Here is a 21,187-nt window from a genome sequence, read left to right on the forward strand (position 1 = left end):
GGCCACTCTTCATCGCGGTGCGTGGGCCTCTCACTGTCGTGGCCTCTCTTGTTGTGGAGCATAGGCTCCAGACACGCAGGCTCAGTAATTGTGGCTCACGGGCCTAGTTGCTCCGCGGCATGTGGTATCCTCCCAGACCAGGGCTCGAACCCGTGTCCCCTGCATTGGCAGGCAGATTCTCAACCACTGCGCCACCAGGGACACCCCAGACCACTTTTTAAAGAGCGTAGAAACACCATCTGTAAACTCCTGGGCCTCATTATCACCCCTCAGGGCACTGGCCCCACGCAGCACCTGCAAAGTCCCCAGAGGAGTCCCTTCTAGAAAGTTCTGCTTTCTGTTGCTGATTGAGTGAGTGCTCGGGCCTATGTCTGTGTGTCCCCAGTAATAATCAGGAATATGAATACATTTTCCCTCATCACTACCGTGTGCAGATAGGAGTTAAGAGACAATGGCAATAAAGTGGGTGCAACTCCTTGGCAAAAGAAACCTTGCATGTATTATAAACCCATAGATCTTCAATACAAGTTCATGGCTGGGGAAGTGCTCTTTGTTGTGAGGATTGCCTGGTGCAGAAACTTGCAAAGAAGGGCCGGGTGTGCATGCCGAATCACCGATCACAGAGCTGTTCTCTCTCCATCCCTTCCTCTCATTTCTATTCCCAGGTCTCATTATGTGCAATGTCATATGCACACACGCAGACACACAGGAATACCCCATCACAGCCAGGACGGTGATGCCAGGGGAGGTGTTTTACATGAATTCCATCCTTGGGGTTGGAAGCACTTGCTCAGCTGTCAACTACAAATAGCCTCGTGTAGAAGATGATGTTAATTAGTATGCCATTTAAAAAATGGGGAATAAAACCCCCACTGCCCACAAGCCATGTAGGGGCCTGAAGCCCTACCCTGACAGCCAAAGTGAAGCCTGACCCGCTAATGCAGCCTTAATTCACTTTGTTGGCAGAGAAAGCAAGCTCACCATGCTGCTGCGGGAGTCCCTGGGGAACGTGAACTGCCGCACTACCATGATCGCTCACATCTCGGCCGCCGCCGGGAGCTACGCCGAAACTCTGTCCACCATCCAGATTGCCTCGAGAGTGTTGAGGATGAAGAAAAAGAAAACGAAGGTAAGGAGCTTGCAGGGGGTGCAGGTGGCTGAAGGAGCTTTCGTAGCCCTGCCCTGGAACTGAGTCAGAAAGAGCCAAATCAATATTTCTAATCCCCCAGCACCAGGGGCATGGTGAGCGTGGCCGGCTGCCGCTGGCCTGGCTCAGCACCCACCTCGGGGCAGGAACACCTTCTGGCCGATACAGAAGTCACTTCCCCCCTGCACAGCTGGTGCTTTCCTCGGTCATCCAGCCTGGACCCCTAACAGGGAGTACTTGGTCCACTTTAGATAGTTTAAATGGATTGCTACTATGAAAATTTTGAGAGAGACAGGAACTATTCATAGTTTATCTCTTGCCTACCTTGGTCCTTCAACTGACTGACCCCTCCTTGCTCAGGTGGCCCTACTTCCCTTGCATTTCCAGGAGGCATTTTCAGGCTGCTGGGTGTTGTCATGTTAATTCAATGGTTTCTGGTTGATGCTGAGTCTGCTAGAAGCCACTGGGCTCGTTTTCTCAGGCTGAGGCAAAGCCAGGACAGTGGTGGTGTGACAAGAACATTTGAGAAAATAATCATGATTGTGGTCACTCTGGTCCATAGCCAGCTGGTGATTTGTGGGGGGCTTTCCCCCTCCTTTTTGTATCTTTCTTTTTTTTTTTGGTCAAAAACACATGTTTCCAGTGTTCCGTGGCACAAGTTGTCACAAATGGTTTGGGTGTGCGAACTGGTGACCCCTCAGTCCTTAGGCAGTCAGATGGGACCTGGGCGGGTCACCCCGTTTCACGAGCCGCCTCTGCTTCCCCAGTGCGCCTCACAGGGCTTATCCTTCCAGCATGAGGCCATGACGTGCACAGCTTGGGTGCCTGGCCGGGCACACCCCGGGTAACAGCCCAGAAGCAGGGAGGCCCACCGGGGTCTGGAGCCAGTGGCCTCCAGCAGTTGCCCCACGAAGTCAGGGTCCCCGGGAGGGCTGTCTTGGAAGGGCGGCCCACACTGACGGTTCCCCTCTCACTCACAGTACACATCGAGCTCCTCCGGGGGAGAGAGCTCCTGTGAGGAAGGCAGAATGCGCAGGCCCACCCAGCTGAGACCCTTCCACGCCAGGGCCGCCGTGGAGTCGGACTTCGCGATCCCTCACCTGTCCAGCGACCCCGACTACTCCTCCAGCAGCGAGCAGTCCTGCGACACGGTCATCTACGTTGGGCCAAGCGGCACGGCCCTCTCTGACAAGGAGCTCACCGACAACGAGGGGCCTCCAGATTTTGTCCCTATCGTGCCGGCCCTGCAGAAGGCGGCCAGGGGTGACAGCCGGCCCATGGAGGCCGGAGAGGCCGCGGCCAGCAAGTCGGAAAGGGACTGCTTGAAGTGCAACACGTTCGCCGAGCTGCAGGAGAGGCTAGATTGCATTGACGGCAGCGAGGAGCCCAGCACGTTCCCTTTCGAAGAGCTGCCGGCCCAGTTTGGGGCAGAGCAGGCAAGCAAGAGTGTGCCGCTAAGCCAAGCAGCTGGGGCAAGCCCACTCTGTGAGTCTGATGAGGAAGATGATGGGTCAGAGGGCCAGCTGACAGCTGGAGAAGGCAGTGAGCCCCCGGGCTCCGAGGTGCAGGGGAGTCGCTCTCCTGTCCCTGCTGCATGGCTCACCAACAGCCCCACCCCTGCCTCCCCCAGAAGCATCCCGGGCAGCAGCAGCCAGCACGGTTCTTCCCAGCTCGTGCAGAGCCCCAGCCTCCAGAGCAGCCGGGAAAGCCTGAACTCCTGTGGCTTTGTAGAAGGCAAGCCCAGGCCTATGGGCTCCCCCAGGCTGGGCATCGCCAGCCTTTCCAAGACCTCAGAGTACAAGCCGGCCAGCTCTCCTTCCCAGAGGTGCAAAGTCTACACCCAGAAGGGTGTCCCGCCTTCTCCTGCCCCCCTGCCCACCTTCAGCAAGGATGCGGGAGTGGTATCTAGCGACTCCCTGCCGCAGCCCAAGGTACGTACCCCCCCGGTTGGAATGAGCCCCCAGGTTTTGAAGAAATCCATGTCTACTGGGAGTGAAGGGTTCCCAGAAACCCCTGTGGACGCCGAACATCAGGCAGCAACTTCTCCAGATGCCAAGAAGGAGATACTGAGCACCACGATGGTGACAGTGCAGCAGCCCCTGGAGCTGAACGGTGAGGACGAGCTGGTGTTCACGCTGGTGGAGGAGCTGACCATCAGCGGGGTCCTGGGCGGCGGCCGCCCCACCAGCATCATCAGCTTCAACAGCGACTGCTCGGTGCAGGCCTTGGCCTCGGGCTCCAGGCCCGTCAGCATCATCGGCAGCGTCAGCGAGGACCTGGAGTGCTACTCAAACGTGGCTCCTGTCTCCGAGGTCAGCATCACGCAGTTCTTGCCCCTCCCGAAACTGAACCTGGAGGAGAAGGCCCGGGAGGCAGGGAGCAGGCGTTCCTCCATCAGCTCCTGGCTGAGTGAGATGAGCACAGGCAGTGACAGCGAGCCGCCCTGCCACAGTTTCATAGCCCAGACATGTTTCGGGCACGGGGAGGCGATGGCAGATCCTCCGGCCTCGGAGTTCGTCAGCGGCATCCAGAACACCGCTGTGGTGTGCCGAGAGAAGCCCAAGGCGGGCCCCGACAATTTGCTCATCTTGTCGGAAATGGGGGACGACTCCTTCAACAAAGCAACCCCCATCAAAGGCTGTAAGATATCCACGCTGGGCAAAGCCATGGTCACCATCTCTAACACGGCCAGCCTGAGCAACTGCGAAGGGTACATCCCCATGAAGACCAACATTACGGTTTACCCCTGCATCGCCGTGAGCCCCCGGAACGTCCAAGAGCCCGAGGCGTCCCTTGCCACCGTCAGCTCAGTCCCCAAAGCAGCCCGGTCTCAGGAGAGCAAGGAAAGTGGTGCAAAGAAAGAGATGAAATTTGAGGACCCCTGGCTGAAACGAGAAGAGGAGGTAAAAAAAGAGAATGCCTGTCCCCCCGAAGCAGGGATTAGGCACGAGACTGCCACAGGCCCCCCAAAGGCTGAGGCCAGAGCAGATCAGGACAGGAAGGCGAGCCCCAGTGACGGGCTGAGCAGCAGCGGCGGTGAGGGATCTGCCTCCCCCGCGGCCGACAACTTCAGGAGGGTTGTGGACGGCTGTGAGATGGCCCTGCCCAGTGTGGTTGCCCAGAGCCCTGTGCATCTCAACAGAAGCCTGAAGTCGAGCAGCCTTCCCAGGGCTCTTCAGAAAGCCAGCAGGCAGGAGGAAGTGGACAGCCTCTTCTCTCACTGCCCTGCCGAGACCAACGGCATCGGCCCGGCTTCCAGCACCCAGCCCTCCAAGGCCACCCTGGAGAGGAAGGTGGCGTCACCCAAGCACTGTGTCCTGGCTCGGCCCAAAGGGACTCCCCCGCTGCCCCCTGTCCGAAAGTCCAGCTTGGACCAGAAGAACCGGGCCAGCCCCCAGCACAGCGCCTGCAGCAGCAGTTCCAGCAGCCCCTTGAACCAACCGGCGCCCTTCTCGGCCAGCTTCCCGGACGAGCCCAGCGGCAAGATGAAGGATGCCGGCAGCAGCAGCAAGCTCTTCGGTGCCAAACTGGAGCAGCTGGCCAGCAGGACCAACTCTCTCGGCAGGACAACAGTCAGCCACTACGAATGCCTCTCGCTGGAGCGGGCCGAGAGCCTGTCCTCCGTGAGCTCCAGGCTGCACGCGGGGAAGGACAGCACCATGCCCCGCACGGGGAGGAGCCCGGGCCGCAGCGCCGGGGCCTCGCCCACCAACCCGGGCCCCGCGCAGTCGGCTGGGGCCTCGCCCAAGGCCAGCCAGTCCAAGATCTCCGCCGTGAGCAAGCTGCTCCTGGCCAGCCCCAAGGCCCGCAGCCTGTCCACCTCCACCACCAAGACCCTGAGCTTCTCCACCAAGTCCCTGCCGCAGGCGGTGGGCCAGAGCTCCGGCCCGCCCCCCGGCGGGAAGCACATGTCCTGGTCCACCCAATCGCTGAGCCGGAGCCGGGGCTCGGGCCTGGCATCCAAGCTGCCGCTGCGGGCGGTGAACGGGCGCATCTCGGAGCTGGTGCAGGGCGGCGCGGGCCCCCGGGGGCCGCCGGGACGCGCGGGGCCCGAGGCGGAGGCCCCCGCCGACGAGCGCCCGCCCCCCGCCGTCCCGCTGCCCTCGCCCTACAGCAAGATCACGCCGCCGCGCAGGCCCCACCGCTGCAGCAGCGGCCACGGCAGCGACAACAGCAGCGTGCTGAGCGGGGAGCTGCCGCCCGCCATGGGCAAGACGGCGCTCTTCTACCACAGCGGCGGCAGCAGCGGCTACGAGAGCATGATGCGCGACAGCGAGGCCACCGGCAGCGCGTCGTCCGCCCAGGACTCCATGAGCGAGAACAGCAGCTCCGTGGGCGGGCGCTGCCGCAGCCTCAAAGCCCCGAAGAAGCGCGCCAACTCAGGTAGGCTCGACGGGCGGAGGGCGGGCCCCAGGACTCGGGGATGGGCGCCCCTGTCCCCAACCGCCTGTCATCTGCTGGGGGCAGAGCCATGGAGGGCTTCACTGTCACACCACAGGCAAGTGCAGACTCTGGAATGTTCCGGTCCAAATGTAGGGACTGTGGTCAATGCACATCATAAACCATTTGTTTGCCTCAAATCAAAGAAACCAACCTCAAGGGACCCATGCAATCATGCTGTAATTGTAGACGTTATGATGTAGATCGCCCCATTCACCCACCCCATCACAGATCGTGAAATACGATGAGGAGGTTAGCCTCCCAGCATGTTCAGGAGTCATCGCGGCTGTCAGAATTTCGATGTCTTTATTTCCCAGGCGGTGTATGCGTCAGGCTTTGATCTATTTTGACGGTGCTCTACTTCAGACCCTCAGCCCTGAGTCTCAGCAGCAGACCTGGGAGCAGAACTCCCCGTATAAGACAAGTGGAGAACAGAAATCCATTCAGTATAACATGACAGCTGTTGGGTCCTATTTTCAGGGTCAAGGGCATTCAAATGTATTGATAGCAGTTACTAAAGATAGCAAAGAAGTTTACCTAAGCCAGAGCCTTTGACAAAAAAAAAAAAAAAAAATCTGGCCTTCCCAGTAACCGGTTGTTAAACCTTATTATTACAATCTACCCAGTCTTGGTCTTCAAAGTCCAGATTATCGTGTGACGTTTGCTATGTGCTCACATGAGTTTGAGGGTCACAGAGTGCTTTCACGTACTCTAATTTAGCATCTTGAATCTACCAATCCAATTTATTCTTACAATAGCTTTACTCTTTTTTTGACTTGTATTGTTTGGTTTGGCTGTTACACTGGAGTAAAGAGGAAGAAAAACTAAAATAACCACTTGGAGAGTGGACCACAGGCTCTACACGTGTCCTTGCTTGCTGCTACCTCCTTTTGTAAATGCTGTTCTCGAGGGTCCCTTGTTAGGTTAGGCTGTTTGTGTAAAATCAAAGCACCAGGCTGGGTGCCAGAGATGGGATTTAATAGAGAGTGCGGAGGGCATCGGACTGCCGTGAGCGGCTGCCATAGATCCCAGGCTCCATGATGGATGTGGCAGTGGAGATATGCTCCTTGCAGGCTGGGTGACCTTGTCTCGCTTATTTATGATTATTATTAAGAAAAATGCTGGCTGTCAGACATGATCAGCATAAATCAAAAACAACTTCTTTAAGAGAAGCCATAAAACTCCTCAAAGGAAATTCCTAGCTCAATGGCCTGATTTTACAATCACTAGAGACATTTGGAACTGCAGAGGAGACAGGCAGTTATCTGTTAGTGAAGGTTGCTTTAATGCTTTGGTTATTTCCTTAGTGAAAATGAACTAGAAATATACTGCCAGGAAGAGAACCTTGAGTTTTCTGAGTGCTTTGTAGTACAGGTAACAGTGGAAACAACCAAACATCACGATGGTTCACTTCTCCAGTCCCATTCCTGGAGATCCATGTCGGCGGAGAGTGTGCAGAACTCGACCTGGTGCAGTGGGATGATTGATCTAGAAAGCAGGAGACTTGGGGTCTTGGGCTGTGTGACCTTTAGGGAATAACTATACTCTCTGGGCTTCAGTATTCTCACGTCAAAGTAAAATGAAGGGGTTGGTAGAAAACCACCATGGTCTGCTCTGATGCTCATGTTGTAGAAGTTGGTGCAAATAATATAAAGAATATTGGTGGTAATATGACTTCCTTTCCATAAGATGATCCGTAGTCAATGGGATTTATTTTTAAGTTGTTAAATATTGATCAGGCCTCGTCTGTGCAGTTAGAGCTTGGTGATATGGAAGTTGCAAGTGTGGTTGGGGAGGAGCAGGCAGCGTAGAAGACAAGGCCACTGTGAGAAGTGTGTAATCTCATTGGCGAGCAAGGATGAAGAGTGTGGAACAGGGAACAGTGAACCATGAACCAAGGTGCCTTGCCAAGTGCTGAGTGAGGTCGTGAGAGCTAAGGGTAGGAAGTATTTAGACAAAGAGGGCCCAGAACATTGAAGAAGGCTACAGGGAAACATTGGGATTGAGCCAGGCCTTAAAGGATGCTGGGACAAAGCAGGTAAAGGGCATAGTAGGCTGAGGCAGTGATGGGAGCACGAGCTTGAGGCAGTAAGAGCATGGTTTATGGATAAAGAGTGGGATTAACTCAACAAGGGGGATATTCTTCTTTTTTTTTTTTTAACTTTTTTTTGGGAGTTTATTTATTTATGGCTGTGTTGGGTCTTCGTTTCTGTGCGAGGGATTCCTCTAGTTGCGGCAAGTGGGGGCCACTCTTCATCGCGGTGCACGGGCCTCTCACTGTCGTGGCCTCTCTTGTGGCGGAGCACAGGCTCCAGACGCGCAGGCTCAGTAAGTTGTGGCTCACGGGCCTAGTTGCTCCACGGCATGTGGGATCCTCCCAGACCAGGGCTCGAACCCGTGTCCCCTGCATTAGCAGGCAGATTCTCAACCACTGCGCCACCCGGGAAGCCCCAAGGGGGATATTCTTAATGGATGTAATAACGGACAGAAGATGTAAGCCCAGATCAAGTTATTCCTTGAACATCTGGCAACTGTGATAAGAATTATTGCAGTTGGCAATGGGGAGTCATCATAGGTTCTTGGCTGAGAGTGTCATAAGGTGACAGAAGCTGTGGGCTGCTTTCTGTAGATGGATTTTCATCAATCCCTCCACCGTTCCTTGCCAGCTCCCCCGTGGTAGGTACACGAATGTGTACATGTAGCCATTAGCCATGAAGTAGAGTGAAGACAGCCAGATCGGGTGGGGAGCGAATGTCCACCCTGCCCAGAGGGCATTCAGTTGCTAAGAGGATGGAAATCGGTGATGGGCAGTTTATGGCATGGTTACATCAGCTTGGCCCCCCGAGGCCCCATCCTTTCAGTGATAGCTCTTTGGTATCACGTATCATGTGGGCTCTCCCGGACACTCTCTCTCTTCTTCCTCATGTTCCGACACTTCACCCCAAACCTGGTGTGTTACCCTCTTGGCTTCTCTCTTTTTTTTTTTCCTTGTCTCTCAGGCTGGCTGGGGAAATATGAAAATTAGATCAGCACCTTGGTCTGAGTGAAGTTCATTTCCACTGTAGCAGGCCCGGGTGTGGTGTGACACAGCATCCAGAAAGCCCAGGAGAGAAGCCAGCCAGGGAGTGTGTCGGTTCTGAGATGCACCCAGGGCTTGATCTGCCTGGACATGAGCTCCTGAGAGGCCTGTTCGGCACTTGACTCAGCCTGTTGGGTCCCCAGTGCTGGGCTGGTACAGGTTACCATGAATCAGTTGGACACCATTGATTGATGGCATTTGTTGGTTGGCTGGCTGACAGTGTGGTCCTGCAAGTTAGCTGAGTTCTTTTCTATGTACTTCTCGTATCTCGCCCTGCTGGTGACCCGTGTTTTAAACATTAAGCCTATCCTCTATTTTCTTTCCCACTCTAAGCACCAAACACTGTACCTTCCCTTCTCTGAGTGCTGAGTAAACATTACTGACCGATGGGTTGCCGGGTTCAGTTAGCAGATCCACTGCACCAAAATCTGTGACCAGTTACTCCTCCAAAGGGCCTAGAGCACCATGGTTCACTCTGTCCGTACCCCTCGGTTCGTTCGGTTCTCAGGTGCAATCTTATTTTGTTTTAATGAATTCAGGAAACACAGTGGTTCCTGGCTTAATGAAAACGGGGATAAGGCAAGCAGCTTCTTGGCAGCTGTAAGATTTCTAGAGTGTTTCTAAGAGACTCTACCTAGAAACAGATGAGAAAGGGTTCCAAATGAGACAGCCTTTTTGACTGTAAGTCGGGAACTACTAGAAAAGTAATTGGCTCCCTAGGACACCGAGGAAGCCCCTTAGAGTGGAGAGTGGGTGGAGGCAGGTACGGGGCTGAGACGCCTAGGGCAAGCGTGTGAGGGGCCTGGGCTCTGCGGCCGGGCCCCTCCCCATCTCCTGTCCAGCCTGGGAAGGGTTCACTCTTCAATTCAAGCTCTCCAGCAGCCCGTGCAGCCCCATCCCCATTCACCTGGGAGGCCGCGGAGCTGGCTCGTGCTGGCCAGTAAATCCACACACGCTGAGCTTTCCCCTCCCCCTCCTCACCGCGGATGCCTGTGGGTCCTCCCGGCGTTCGTGCTTTCTGCTTTTTGACTCAGTGTCTTTCTAGTGCCTGTACCCTGAGTCGGAATGAAGACGGAGGGTGACGGAGGGAAAGCTGATGAGGGCGGGTTCTCAGGGGCGGGCACTGGGGATGGACATCAGCGTGTTCCCTGAGGAGCGTTGTGAGTCCTCGGCGCTCAGAATGCCCATGTTTCCTGACATTTGACCTAAGAAGCAGCATCTTCAGACTCCGTGTGGACACTTCTTAAAATAAATTTTTTTTGGAGTAGAGTTGCTTTACAATGTTGTGTTAGTTTCTGCTGTACAGTAAAGTGAATCAGCTATACGTATACATATGTCCCCTCTTTTTTAGATTTCCTGCCCACTTAGGTCATCACAGAGCTTTGAGTAGAGTTCCCTGTGCTATACAGTAGGTTCTCATTAGTTACCCATTTTATACATAGTGGTGTATATATGTCGAATGTGGACATTTTTATCTGCACTCAGTGATGGTAAAAATGGAAGGCCCAACATCAGACTCCTCACTGGGGCCATCAGTGCTGCGGAGGATAGAGTGGGGTGTGACAGGCTGGGGGCCCCTCCTGCTGCACGCAGGTGGCAGCCAAGCCTGGATGGGGAGGGGAGGGGGTGGGCTCAGGTCAAATCGGGGCCATTTCATGCAGCAAAGCTATTGGCATTTATCAGCTTAAGTGCTTTTTTTTTTACACACTTGACGTCTCCATGTCCAGACTGAGTGCTGGGCTGATGAGCAGGGAGTGATAGAGAAGAAAAAGGAATCCTGACCCACTGGCATCAGGACGTGTGATCCCAGACCAGACAGCTGCATCTGACGGGGCTCCGCACCACTGTTGCCCGACTAAGGCGCTTCCCCACAGCTTCTACAGCGGACACTTCCCTGACCTTCCAGCAACCTTGAAGGAAGTGGTTGTTGACAGGAACTAGGCTCAGCAGAAAGCTGGAAGCATCTGCTTGAGAGATGGAGAGGGTGGAGCATGCTGAAAATCCAAGAAATCATATTTCTGTGGGGACCCAGACAAAGGCCCTGTGGTCAGTTCTCTTGTAGTGATGACATGGCGTTTGGGCACCGTTGTTTCCTGTGCCCTTTCCAGCAGTGTGAGGGCACCATCTCTCCCTCTGAAACTTCCTTCACAGCATTAAACTCCATCTCCTCTGGTGTGACCACATTCCCCTGCCCCTGCCCTCAGCTTTCCCCATCACACCCCAAGTAAGGCTTCCAGTGTACCTCTGGAGGAGACGAGAGGGGAGGGGAGGCTCAGTGGTGGGTGCAAGACCTGGACGATATCAGTTCATTCATGCAATTGATTTACCAGTGACCAAATTCAGAACACTCAGAAAATCCAAGATAGCCATTCACTACATGCAGGAGAAACCCCCAGACTGCAACTCACCCGACACTGGGCACTCACTTCCCACCCTGGCAGGGATTGATTGACGTGGTGAGGAAGTTGAGAAGATTGCAAAAAAGCATGGAAAGAAGGCAATGGGAATTAGATTGCCTTCAGGGTATTTCTATTAATCTACGATAGCCCAGTGGAATGTCATTCTCCATTCAGGCTTCTTTACTTTTCTTTCCCCAATTGGGGTGATCTCATAGGATGTCCTGGAGTGGTTTGGAAGGAGATAGAGAGTGACCCTTATTCCTGATATTTTCCCATCTGATCACATCCCATCTGTGGTAACCAGACTCCTAGGTAGCCCCCAATGGTCCCTGCCTCCTGGTATTCACCGTTGCTTTGTCCCCTCCCATACTATACTAGGGTTGGTCTCTGTGTGCAATAGAATAAGGCGGAAGTGAGTGATGGTATGTCGCTTTCAAGATTAGGCTGTGAAAGACACGGTAGCTGCTCTTTCCTGCTCTGGGTAAACCAGCTGCTATGCCATAAGTAGCCCTGTGGAGAGGCCCACCGGGCAATGAACTGAAACTCCGGCCAACAGCCACATGAGTGAGCTTAGAAGTGGATGCTGCAGCCCTAGTCAAGCCTTCAGATGATGGCAGCACCATCTGACAGCTTGACTGCAGCTCACGAGAGACCCTGAGCCAGAACTGCCCAGTTAAATAAGCTGCTCCCAGCTCCCTGCCTCACAGGAATGTAGCTGCTGGGTTTAGGCTAATTTGTTACACGGTGATAGGTAACTGATACACCACCAATCCCATGACCCTCCTCAGTTCCTCCCCTATTTCTCACATAAGCAGATCCTTAGAAGAGTCATCCCAGAAACATCTGAACACATGCACGCAGTGGATTAAACGACTGAGATGCCATACATGACTGACCTTGCTTTTAGAGGGGCTGTTGCTCCCTGACTTGTCCTCGGCGTCAGGGGAGGTGAGGGGGAGGACCAGTCACCCTTCCTAGGGGCTGAGTACACGTTATCCAACGGAGGGGAGAGGGCTTCCTAGGAGCCCCATCACGAGTGTTTGCAGCCTGAGGAACTCGGGCTGCCTGGTGGCCAGGCCCGGTCTCCACCTGAAAGATGCTCAGACTCTCCCTGCCTCCGAGAGCTGGACATCTTCCCACTGATGCTCAGTGTTCCTCGGCCTCCCTCCATGTTCTGCAGCAGCCCCATCTGACGGGGGCTGGAGCTGAGCCCACAAAGGCAGAGCCGCTTGCTCAGAGTCAGCTAGCTTGATCAGACTGATTTAAAAAACCCAAAACTATCAGCTGGCTTATTTCCATTGTCAAGGAGACAGAGATTTACTTTGCTTCAGTGGTTGACACTTCCTAGTTTTCTAAGTCAGTGTGTGTGAGTGTGTGCGCACGCACGCGCATGTGCTCGTGCGTGCAAGCATGCATGAGATAAAGATCTGGGCCCAAAAAAGTGAGATTTGATATGAAATCAAGGAGCCTATAGGACAGAGTATGCTTTGTAGAGAAGATTAACTATCAATATGTACTTAGAGTCCCTCGTCGTCTCCTGAAGGAAAGCCCACCCACCCGTACTCTGAACAGTCCCGCGCTACCCGATCACCACCAGCACCTGGAGCTGCAGGTAGTGGCTTTTCACATTCCTAGCTCCCTAGGGTGGTGAGAAGGTCGTCCTGTGCCTTGGCCCCCTGATTCTATACCGAAGAGTTCTGGCTCTTTTTCTCTCTGAGCTTGTGGTACTTTAAGCTTTCTTTAGCAGTCAGTGGATCTCTCAAAGTTGGAGAAAAGTACACTGTCTTTCTTTCTGGAAGGGTCATCAGGCCACGCAGGCCATGGTGACCCAACACTCGACAGGCAGAACCCACTGGAATTAGGGGGAGGAGGATGGAGGGAGAGCGGGGCAGAGAGGCCACTAACTCCTCCGAGGTTCCCTGAGCACCACGGGGATGGTGCTGTAAGGACCAGTGCTTCCCCCAACAGTAGCCCACTAGCGATGCAGCCCGTCTCCCAGGTCCTCCAGAGAAACCACCAGACTGTGCATCCTTTGCATTCTCGGCGTTCCTCGGCCTCCCTACGTGTTCTGCAGCAGCCCCATCTGACTGCTGCTGTATCATGGCGTGCAAGCTCTCTTGCTCTCCTTCACTCTCGCTGAAATCTGACTGGATGGAGTCCACTCTATTTAAAAGCAGAATCAGCCCAGATTCTAAGTGCAGGTAGCCACGGCTTCAGGCAGACTCCGCCTTCTTTCCTCGGGACTCAGGAGGGACCACATATCAATCCTGAGTTAAATTAGATCGGGCTCCCTTCAGCGTCAAGATAAACCGGTTGGGGTGGTGTCACGTTTCCCAGCCATCCTCCTTCCAGGAGAAAGCAAGCTTCCTAGATGCCCCTTACTAGAGAGGGGAGCTGCCAGGTGGGTGTGCCTCAGCAGATGCAGCTGTTTGAGGGAGCACCGCCACCTACAGGCCCAGGCTTCCCTCCCAGGGGGCCAGGCCCGCAACCTCCCAGCGGGAGAGGGGCCAGAACCAGGGGAACAAACATGGTAGTTGCCCGAAGCACGAGGCTAGATCCACTTCAGATGTGGGTGAAAAGATTAGGCCCCGTCCTCAGAAGCCAGGGCCTGGCTTCACTCACTCATGCCACCAGTCACCAGAAAACGTGGTGCTTGGTGCCGTGGTGCCCCCGGCCCTGCCAGTCCTATGGTGATTGCTTTTATAATCCTCTAGAGACCTGCCTCTAAGGGCACAAATCTCATGTTATCTGCTGGGCTGCACCCCGCAGGCCCGCAAGCCTTGTAGTTGTCCAGCCTCGAGACCGAAGGAAGAGCCCAGAGACAGCGACAGAGACATCAATGGTGTTTGGACAGGGGATCTTACCCAAAGGGTCCTGGAGCCACACCCCAGCTTGTTCGGCAGGCAGGACACGGAAGGAGTCTCCACTACTCAGGGGAGAAGGAGGCTACCATTTATAGAGGGAATTGACGTCAGGTGGGCTCATCAGGACTGAGTAAGCCCTCTGATAAAGAGGATTGAATAGTCATGTGAGTGAAGCAGGGACCGGGCAAGCAGCGGATGTACAGAGAGCAAGAGAATAGCCGTCTTAAATGGCTTCACCATACAGTCTACCGTACATACCCTGCACCACCCTTACGATCTTGGTCCACCCCTCTTCTGCGATATCCCTGGCGTCAGGTGTGCAGAGGTGCCCTGCAACCAAATACCACAAATGCAGTACAGACACCAGCAGCGAAAGAGTATCAAGAGCCCAAGAGGCGGGCAATCTTTGGAGCCAGGTGCTTATCCGGTCGATTTTTCATAGAAGTTCACAGGAGGACGACAACGGCGTCTCGCTGTAGACCCAGCAATCAAATTCATTTTGTAGTGAGGCCACCGTTGTCACCCAGTCCACAGACAGATTACCTCCGCTCAGACTAGGGATGAAATGTAAGATGTTTAACAGACGGATTACAGGGAAGATCGTGATCATTAGGCAAAATACAAGCAGTGTCAGCATCCTGAGATATCACCACCCCTGCCTGTGCTTTCATCCTGGCCTGCAGTACCATATTGCCTGTCCACCCCCAGTCCTCACAGCCGGTGCTGAATACTGGAGAGGCGATGTGATAGAATGGTGCCTTTCTCCAGTAGGGGCCCTGGATTAATTCCCTTAGTAGTCGGGGGGGGGGGGGCAGTGCAGGTAGAAGACAGGTACAACCTGTAGGTCCCTTTCTAATCCTATTCCGCACGAGGCAGCAAACCCAAACCACCAGGGACTTACCTGCCAGTCTCAGGGCCATTTTATAATGTGTTCCCCTGGGGGTAGATCCTGTGGCCAGGGCCAAAGCGAGTTGTTGTCCTGACCGGTAGTTGGCAACGCTCCTTCGGTGGGCAACTGTTGAACTCAGGTTGTGTTGACTAGTTTCCGCTGGGTTAACATGGCGTTGGCACTGGGACGATTGCTCCTGGGATGTTCAGTTATAGCTCCTAGGGCTGGAGTTAGTCCCCTGGCCCACATGTTGAGAGAGCGAGTTCCCATCTCAGTTGTTGTTTAAGTAGCCCAGTCATCCTTTCCATTAGCCTGGCAGCAGCGGGGTCGTAAGGCAGGAGGAAATGCCAGTGTATGTCATGTTTATCGGCTCATTCCTGAGCTGCATGGCCCTTGGTCACTGTCAATGTCCATGGGGGTCCCATATGTCATGCTCAGCTGTCCTAGACGCCAGATAGGGGTTGTTTGCATTGCTGGGTGACTCGGGTAGGCCTTCTGTAACGTCTTCCACCTGTTGTAACGCACTGTAGACGGCAAATAGCTGTTGCTGCCACCACACTGTATCATTGCTCTGCCTCCTGCCAGAGCTGGGACCAGAGGCCCAAGGGCACTCTTATTAGTTTGCCGTTGCCATGGGCCCCAACGAAACCCTTCTGGGTAACTGGCCACATCCAATTCACAAGCCAGTTCCTGAGTTAATATCCCTAAAGCCTGGGCCTGTAATCGTTTAGGCATGGTAGGTCGGGGGTATGCTTGTCTTACCCGACCAGATAACACCCTTGATAGGTAATCCAGGTCCTTGCATTTTGTCTGTATTCACCAGCCATCCTTGGGCAGTCAGATGAGCCACGAGCACGGGGCTGCTACTTTTAAACTGGAAGGAGATCCGGAGGTTACGAAGAGAGCATTTATATAATGGAACAGAAAGACATCTCTCACAGTGGACAGCTGCCACGGGGCCCCACTGCGGGGTTATCCCTGCAAACTTTGGGCCCTACCATGTTAGTGGACAGCCTCCTCGGGATTACCCCTGCCACTTTCCATTCCTGTCCTTTTTTCCCAACATCTCAGCACTCACAGGAGTTTCCTCGGTCTCCCAGCTACGCTCGCCAGTTCTTGGGCTGCACCCTGCAGGCCCACAAGCCTTGCAGTTACCCAGCCTCGAGACCGAAGGAAGAGCCCAGAGGCAGCAACAGAGACATCAGTGGTTTACTGGTCAGAGGGATCTGATGCAAAGGGTCCTGGAGCGACACCCCACCATGTGCGGCAGACAAGATATGGCAATAGTCTTCACTACTTGGGGGAGAAGGAAGCTACCATTTATAGGGGGAATTGATGTCAGGTGGGCTCATTGGTTATCAGGGACTGATTAAGCCCTGTAATTAAGAGGATTGGGTAGTCATGTGAGTGAAGCAGGGACTGGTCAAGCAGGGGATTTATAGAGAACAAGAGCACAGCCATCTTAAATGGCCTAACCATACAGTCTCTATGATTTCTGTGTGTTTTTCATCTCCTCAAATAGATTATGAAGAAAAACAATCAAAAGGATTTTCATGTTCAGTGAGCACCTACTAGGTGCCAAGTTCTGTGATGTTTAATCATAACCCATCCTTTGGGGAAATCGTTTATTATCTGATATTTTTATTTTTTATTTTGGTGGAGAATGTGGGCAATGGATTTTTTAAACAAGGGAATACTGAGACTTTGGGCAAGTTGCTGAAGTCTTTTGTTCCTTAGTTTCTGCTTCTGTGAGAATTAAATTAGATACTAGGCTTGTCTGTGACAGAAAACCCCAATAACAATATAGAGATTAATTTCTCATGTAAAAGTCTGTGTAGGGGGTTTTAAGGGCAGTGAAAATACTCTGTGTGATCGTATTATGGTGGATACATATCACTGCACATTTGTCCAAACCACAGGATGTAAACACCAAGAGTGAACCCCAGTGTAAACTATGGACCCTGGGTATCGATATGGATAATGACATGTCAATGTAGGTTCAGTTGTAACACATGTACCACTGTGAAGGTCTCCAGGGTGTCAGCAATCCAGGTTCCTTCTCTTGTTTTTCTGTTGTTTATGATCTTCATGTCATGGACCGGCCAGCAGGCCCATATTCCATCCGGGACAAAGGCAAGAGGACGAGGAGAGCAGACCTCACCCTTTCAGGACACTTTCTAACTGTTAAACAGGATACTTCTGCTTCTATTGCACTGGTGGAGCTTAAGTCACATGTACCACACAGGGTACACCTGGGTGGCCGTGTTCCCTGCTCCAACTCGGGGTCTTCTGCAGAGGAAGAAGAGGAGGGCAGGTATTGGGGGGGCAGCTAGCAGTCTCTGTCACAGTGTGTAAGGCACGATAAGTAGGGCCTGGCATAATCAGTGCTTATTCCAGTGTTGTTGTTAGAAGCAAATAAACTCCTCCTACCACAATACCAAACACTAGGATCTTTTCTCGCTGATGGAACGTCTCTAATTTCACAGTAACACTTGTCCATGCTGAGGGTGTGGCCAGGGTGACTCTCAGTTCTAGTGTCCTCCAGCCTGTGTGTTTCAGGGGGAAGACCACAGGTGGCTCAACAGGTGAGGGGGGACATCTGAGCTTGTGGAGGTAAAGGCAAGTGCCAGGTAAGGAAGTGGATGCTGAGGCGGGTGGTGGGAGGTTGGAGGGGTTCAAACACAGCTCTGCCACAGGCTCCGGCAGGGCTGTCACGCCACCACCCCCTGCATCAAAAATACATTTAATATGTCCATGCCACTCTCTCACTTTGTCACAGCTTACCCTTCCCTACCAAACGTAAAATAGATAGCTAGTGGGAAGCAGCCGCATAGCACAGGGAGATCAGGTTGGTGCTTTGTGACCACCTAGAGGGGTGGGATAGGGAGGGTGGGAGGGAGACGCAAGAGGGAGGAGATATGGGGATATATGTATTTGTATATCTGATTCACTTTGTTATAAAGGAGAAACTAACACACCATTGTAAAGCAATTATACTCCAATAAAGATGTTAAAAAAATATTGAATGCATATAATTAAACAATGAAAAAAAATACATTTAAAAGATAGAAATTCAAAACGATTAACTTTAGGCTTAATCCCCTGCCTAGGTTCCCAGAGACGGAGGCTCATCCCGGCGCTGTCCCTTGACACCCCCTCCCCTGTGAGAAAACCGGCCAACAGCGCAGGGGTCCGTTGGGTGGACGGCCCCTTGCGCAGCACCCAGAGGGGCCTCGGGGAACCTTTTGAGATCAAAGTCTATGAAATCGACGACGTGGAGCGGCTGCAGCGGCGACGAGGGGGCAGCAGCAAGGTGCGCCTCCCCCTCCCCACGCGGTGGCGGTCCCCCAGCAGGTCCCGGGCTGACGCCGCGGCCGCGCCCGAGAGGAGGGCGCAGGCGCCTGCCAGCGGCTTCCGGCGGGAGGCGGGCCCGTGCGCCCCGCTCGGGAGAGCAGCCTGCTTCTCCGCCCGGAGACTTCTGAAGGCTCAAAGGCCGGGGGAGCTGGTGGTCTTCCAGGCTCTCCTGGCTCCAGCTTGGAGCGCCCGCCGCCTTCTAAATTTGAGATATGCCAGGGATAGCCCTACCCCGTGAGGGGGCTGTCTGAGCTGAGCCCCCAGCTCCCTCCCAAACTTCCCAGTGACCTGCTCCTTTTGCACTGACCATAAGCACAAGTATTCCTTTCCAGAAGAGGTTGCCTGGGCTGGATTGGAGCTGAAGGTCCTTTCTCCTCCCCCCTCCACCCCCATCTCCTTCCCATCTGTGTACTAGGAGGTCATGTGCTTCAACGCAAAGCTGAAAATTCTGGAGCATCGCCAGCAGAGAATTGCCGAGGTCCGAGCCAAGTACGAGTGGCTGATGAAGGAGCTGGAGACGACGAAACAGTATCTGATGCTGGATCCCAACAAGTGGCTCAGCGAATGTAAGGCCCGTCACTGCGACTCCTGGGTTCACCAGTTAAACAGGCCAGGCTGAGAGGGACACAGACGCTGTCTGAACCCGAGGGCCTTCCATGCCCACTGGCTGGAGACGGCCTCCCTGAGCGCAGGTGGGGGGGCAGGTGGGAGGGGTGTGGGCGGCAGCAGGGCAGTGAGTATTGCTCTTGCACGATTATTTCTTATGTGTCTCAGTCCAAAGCACCTGAAAATGAGATTTTTTTCCCCCTACATGTGGTGGACGATCACCCAGACATGAAGGCTATATTACCAATCTGCTCCCCGGCCACAAAAATCACATTGCATATCTAGCCTGAAAGAGACAAGAATTTATAGAGTGCTTAATAGGGTAGAATGTGCAATCCTAGAAAAGCCTCAAAAAGAACCCAGAAAGCAAGAAAAACATTTTTGAGTGAAAAGAATAACATTCACAGTGTTATTTCCATTTAATAAACAGCCCAGGATGACAGTAACCATCTAATAACAATTCAGAACAATTCTGCTCTCTTTGAAAGATGGATTCAATTTTCTTATTTATTTGTTTCTAACCATTCCATTTACCACAAAATAAAGCTCACATCTGGTCCCAACTGTTTCACTGATATGGGGCCCAATGCTAGACGACTTACTCTCTGAAATAAAGTACATTACTTCCACTAAAATTCCTCTCCCTCCTTTCCTGGCCGGCACTCACCAGCTCTCCCCTCCAGGCCCTCAGCCTCCCTGTGCCTCCCTCTCTTCACGACTGCCCCCTGGAGGTCACATCACCCTCTCCCCAGTGCCGGGAGCATGGCAGGCAGAGTCTGGGGCTTAGGTTTAAGAAACACTGGGTGAAACGATCCTGGGCAAAGAAGAAAGGACAGAATTTGCCGGTCTTCTAGCTGTGCCCTGCCACTTTCACAGTATGTCTTCAGGCGGCTTCCTTTCCATAGCACTGAGGTAATAACATCTCCCCTGAGTACCTCATGATCAAAAGAACCTAAAGGGAGGACAGGGCACTGGGACCAGTCTGTGATGCATCTTACCTTGTTGAGTTGTACCATTTGTGGTGACAACCGCCGTCCTGCAGACCCACTTTGGAGGCTGGCTGTGAGACCTTGGGTAAGACGCTTAACCTCTCTGAGCCTTGATTTCCTTAACTGTCAGATGGTAGGCACATAATGGTGCCTACCTCATAAGGTTGTTGTGAGAGTGAACGAGTTACTCTCAGTCGAGTGCTGGTTACGCTGCCTGCCGATGATGAAGGAGCAATGTCTGGTAGTAATTAGTGTTCGTATTATCCCAGAGTTAACAAAATAGCTATCCTCAACAGGAGACATTTCCTCAGCACCTGCTTGCATGATGCAGCAAGGTAGGTCCCTTGTTAGAAATCTGGACAGAGACATGAACTCCTGCTCTCCAGGGTATTTCCATCTAAGGCTGTGATAGGGCAGACAAGACACGAACAAGGACATTAGCTGAAGTCTGGCCGCGGCATAAACATGGAGCCTAAGGCTATGTTTCTCCCACATGTGCACACCCTTTTCCTTCTTCCGTGAATCCTCAGGCACTTCGAGATCCCAGGGGTGCCCATTCAGCAGTTCCTCTTCCTTTTTGCTGTTTTCATTAACATTTTTTGAGAGCTATTTATGCCTAAGGCAAGCTTGATAATTGTCTTCGTCTTACAAAGTCACATTTTTCCCAGGATGGGAGCAGCTTAAACGTCGGTACATATGTAGATGCTTCCAGGAAACGATCCCTTCCTTCTTGCCTTTGTTCATGTCAGGAATCAGGGATTTTTTTGATGCTGAGAAAGGTAATGAACAGAAGGCTACGTGAAAGGAGAAACACAGATTGTTTCTTCAAGATGAATTGAAACCAAGAATGACCCCCCAAAAATCAATGAGACTGTATTCTGACTATTCCCTGGGTGTGGGTAATAGGCTGGGTGTTGGCTAGAAAGAAATGTTCTGGAATCCATTTTTTAAAATTTCCAAGGTGATCCAATAATATAGCTGATGTGGTTATGGTATTCTGAGGGGTTTTGTTTGGTCTTTAAATATTAGACTGGTATTCAGGAGCCTCAGGCTCATTCCCAGCCCCGGTCCTTATTAACTGCGTAGCCCTGAGCAGGACGCCTCACTTCTCTGAGCTCAGTTAAGTCTCCTATAAAAGAAGTCAGCCTTGATTTCAACCCTTGATGTTCCTGTAGCTTATTACAGTTCTCAGACCACATCCACATTCATCGTCTCTTTTTGGTTCTACTCTTCATGGCAACTCTAGTTAGGAAAGTAGGGAGACTAGGGATTATGACTCTCCTGTTACTTTTAAGGACCCTTTGCCAGCAAAGATTAGGCATGGCCGACCTGGGAGTCAAGTGCAGGTCTCCTGCCTTGGATTCCAGGACCACCCCCACTGCCCTGTCCTCTCCATGCTGGGCCCTCTGTAGCAGCCTAT

At 53.1% G+C, this 21,187-nt stretch overlaps 1 protein-coding gene across 2 annotated transcripts in view; it reads left to right on the top strand.

Annotated features, from left to right (window-relative positions):
• The window catches only part of KIF26B (kinesin family member 26B), a 487,970-nt gene that overhangs the window by 458,555 nt on the left and 8,228 nt on the right, over positions 1–21,187 (top strand). For both annotated transcript variants that reach the window (XM_059941090.1, XM_059941099.1), the window contains 4 exons: positions 967–1,129; positions 2,128–5,530; positions 17,929–18,131; positions 18,588–18,738. In XM_059941090.1, the coding sequence (XP_059797073.1) occupies positions 967–1,129; positions 2,128–5,530; positions 17,929–18,131; positions 18,588–18,738 (3,920 nt within the window). The remainder of the gene's footprint in view (positions 1–966; positions 1,130–2,127; positions 5,531–17,928; positions 18,132–18,587; positions 18,739–21,187) is intronic.

The sequence above is a fragment of the Balaenoptera ricei genome, chromosome 1, assembly GCF_028023285.1.
Source record: "Balaenoptera ricei isolate mBalRic1 chromosome 1, mBalRic1.hap2, whole genome shotgun sequence".
NCBI lineage: Eukaryota > Metazoa > Chordata > Mammalia > Artiodactyla > Balaenopteridae > Balaenoptera > Balaenoptera ricei.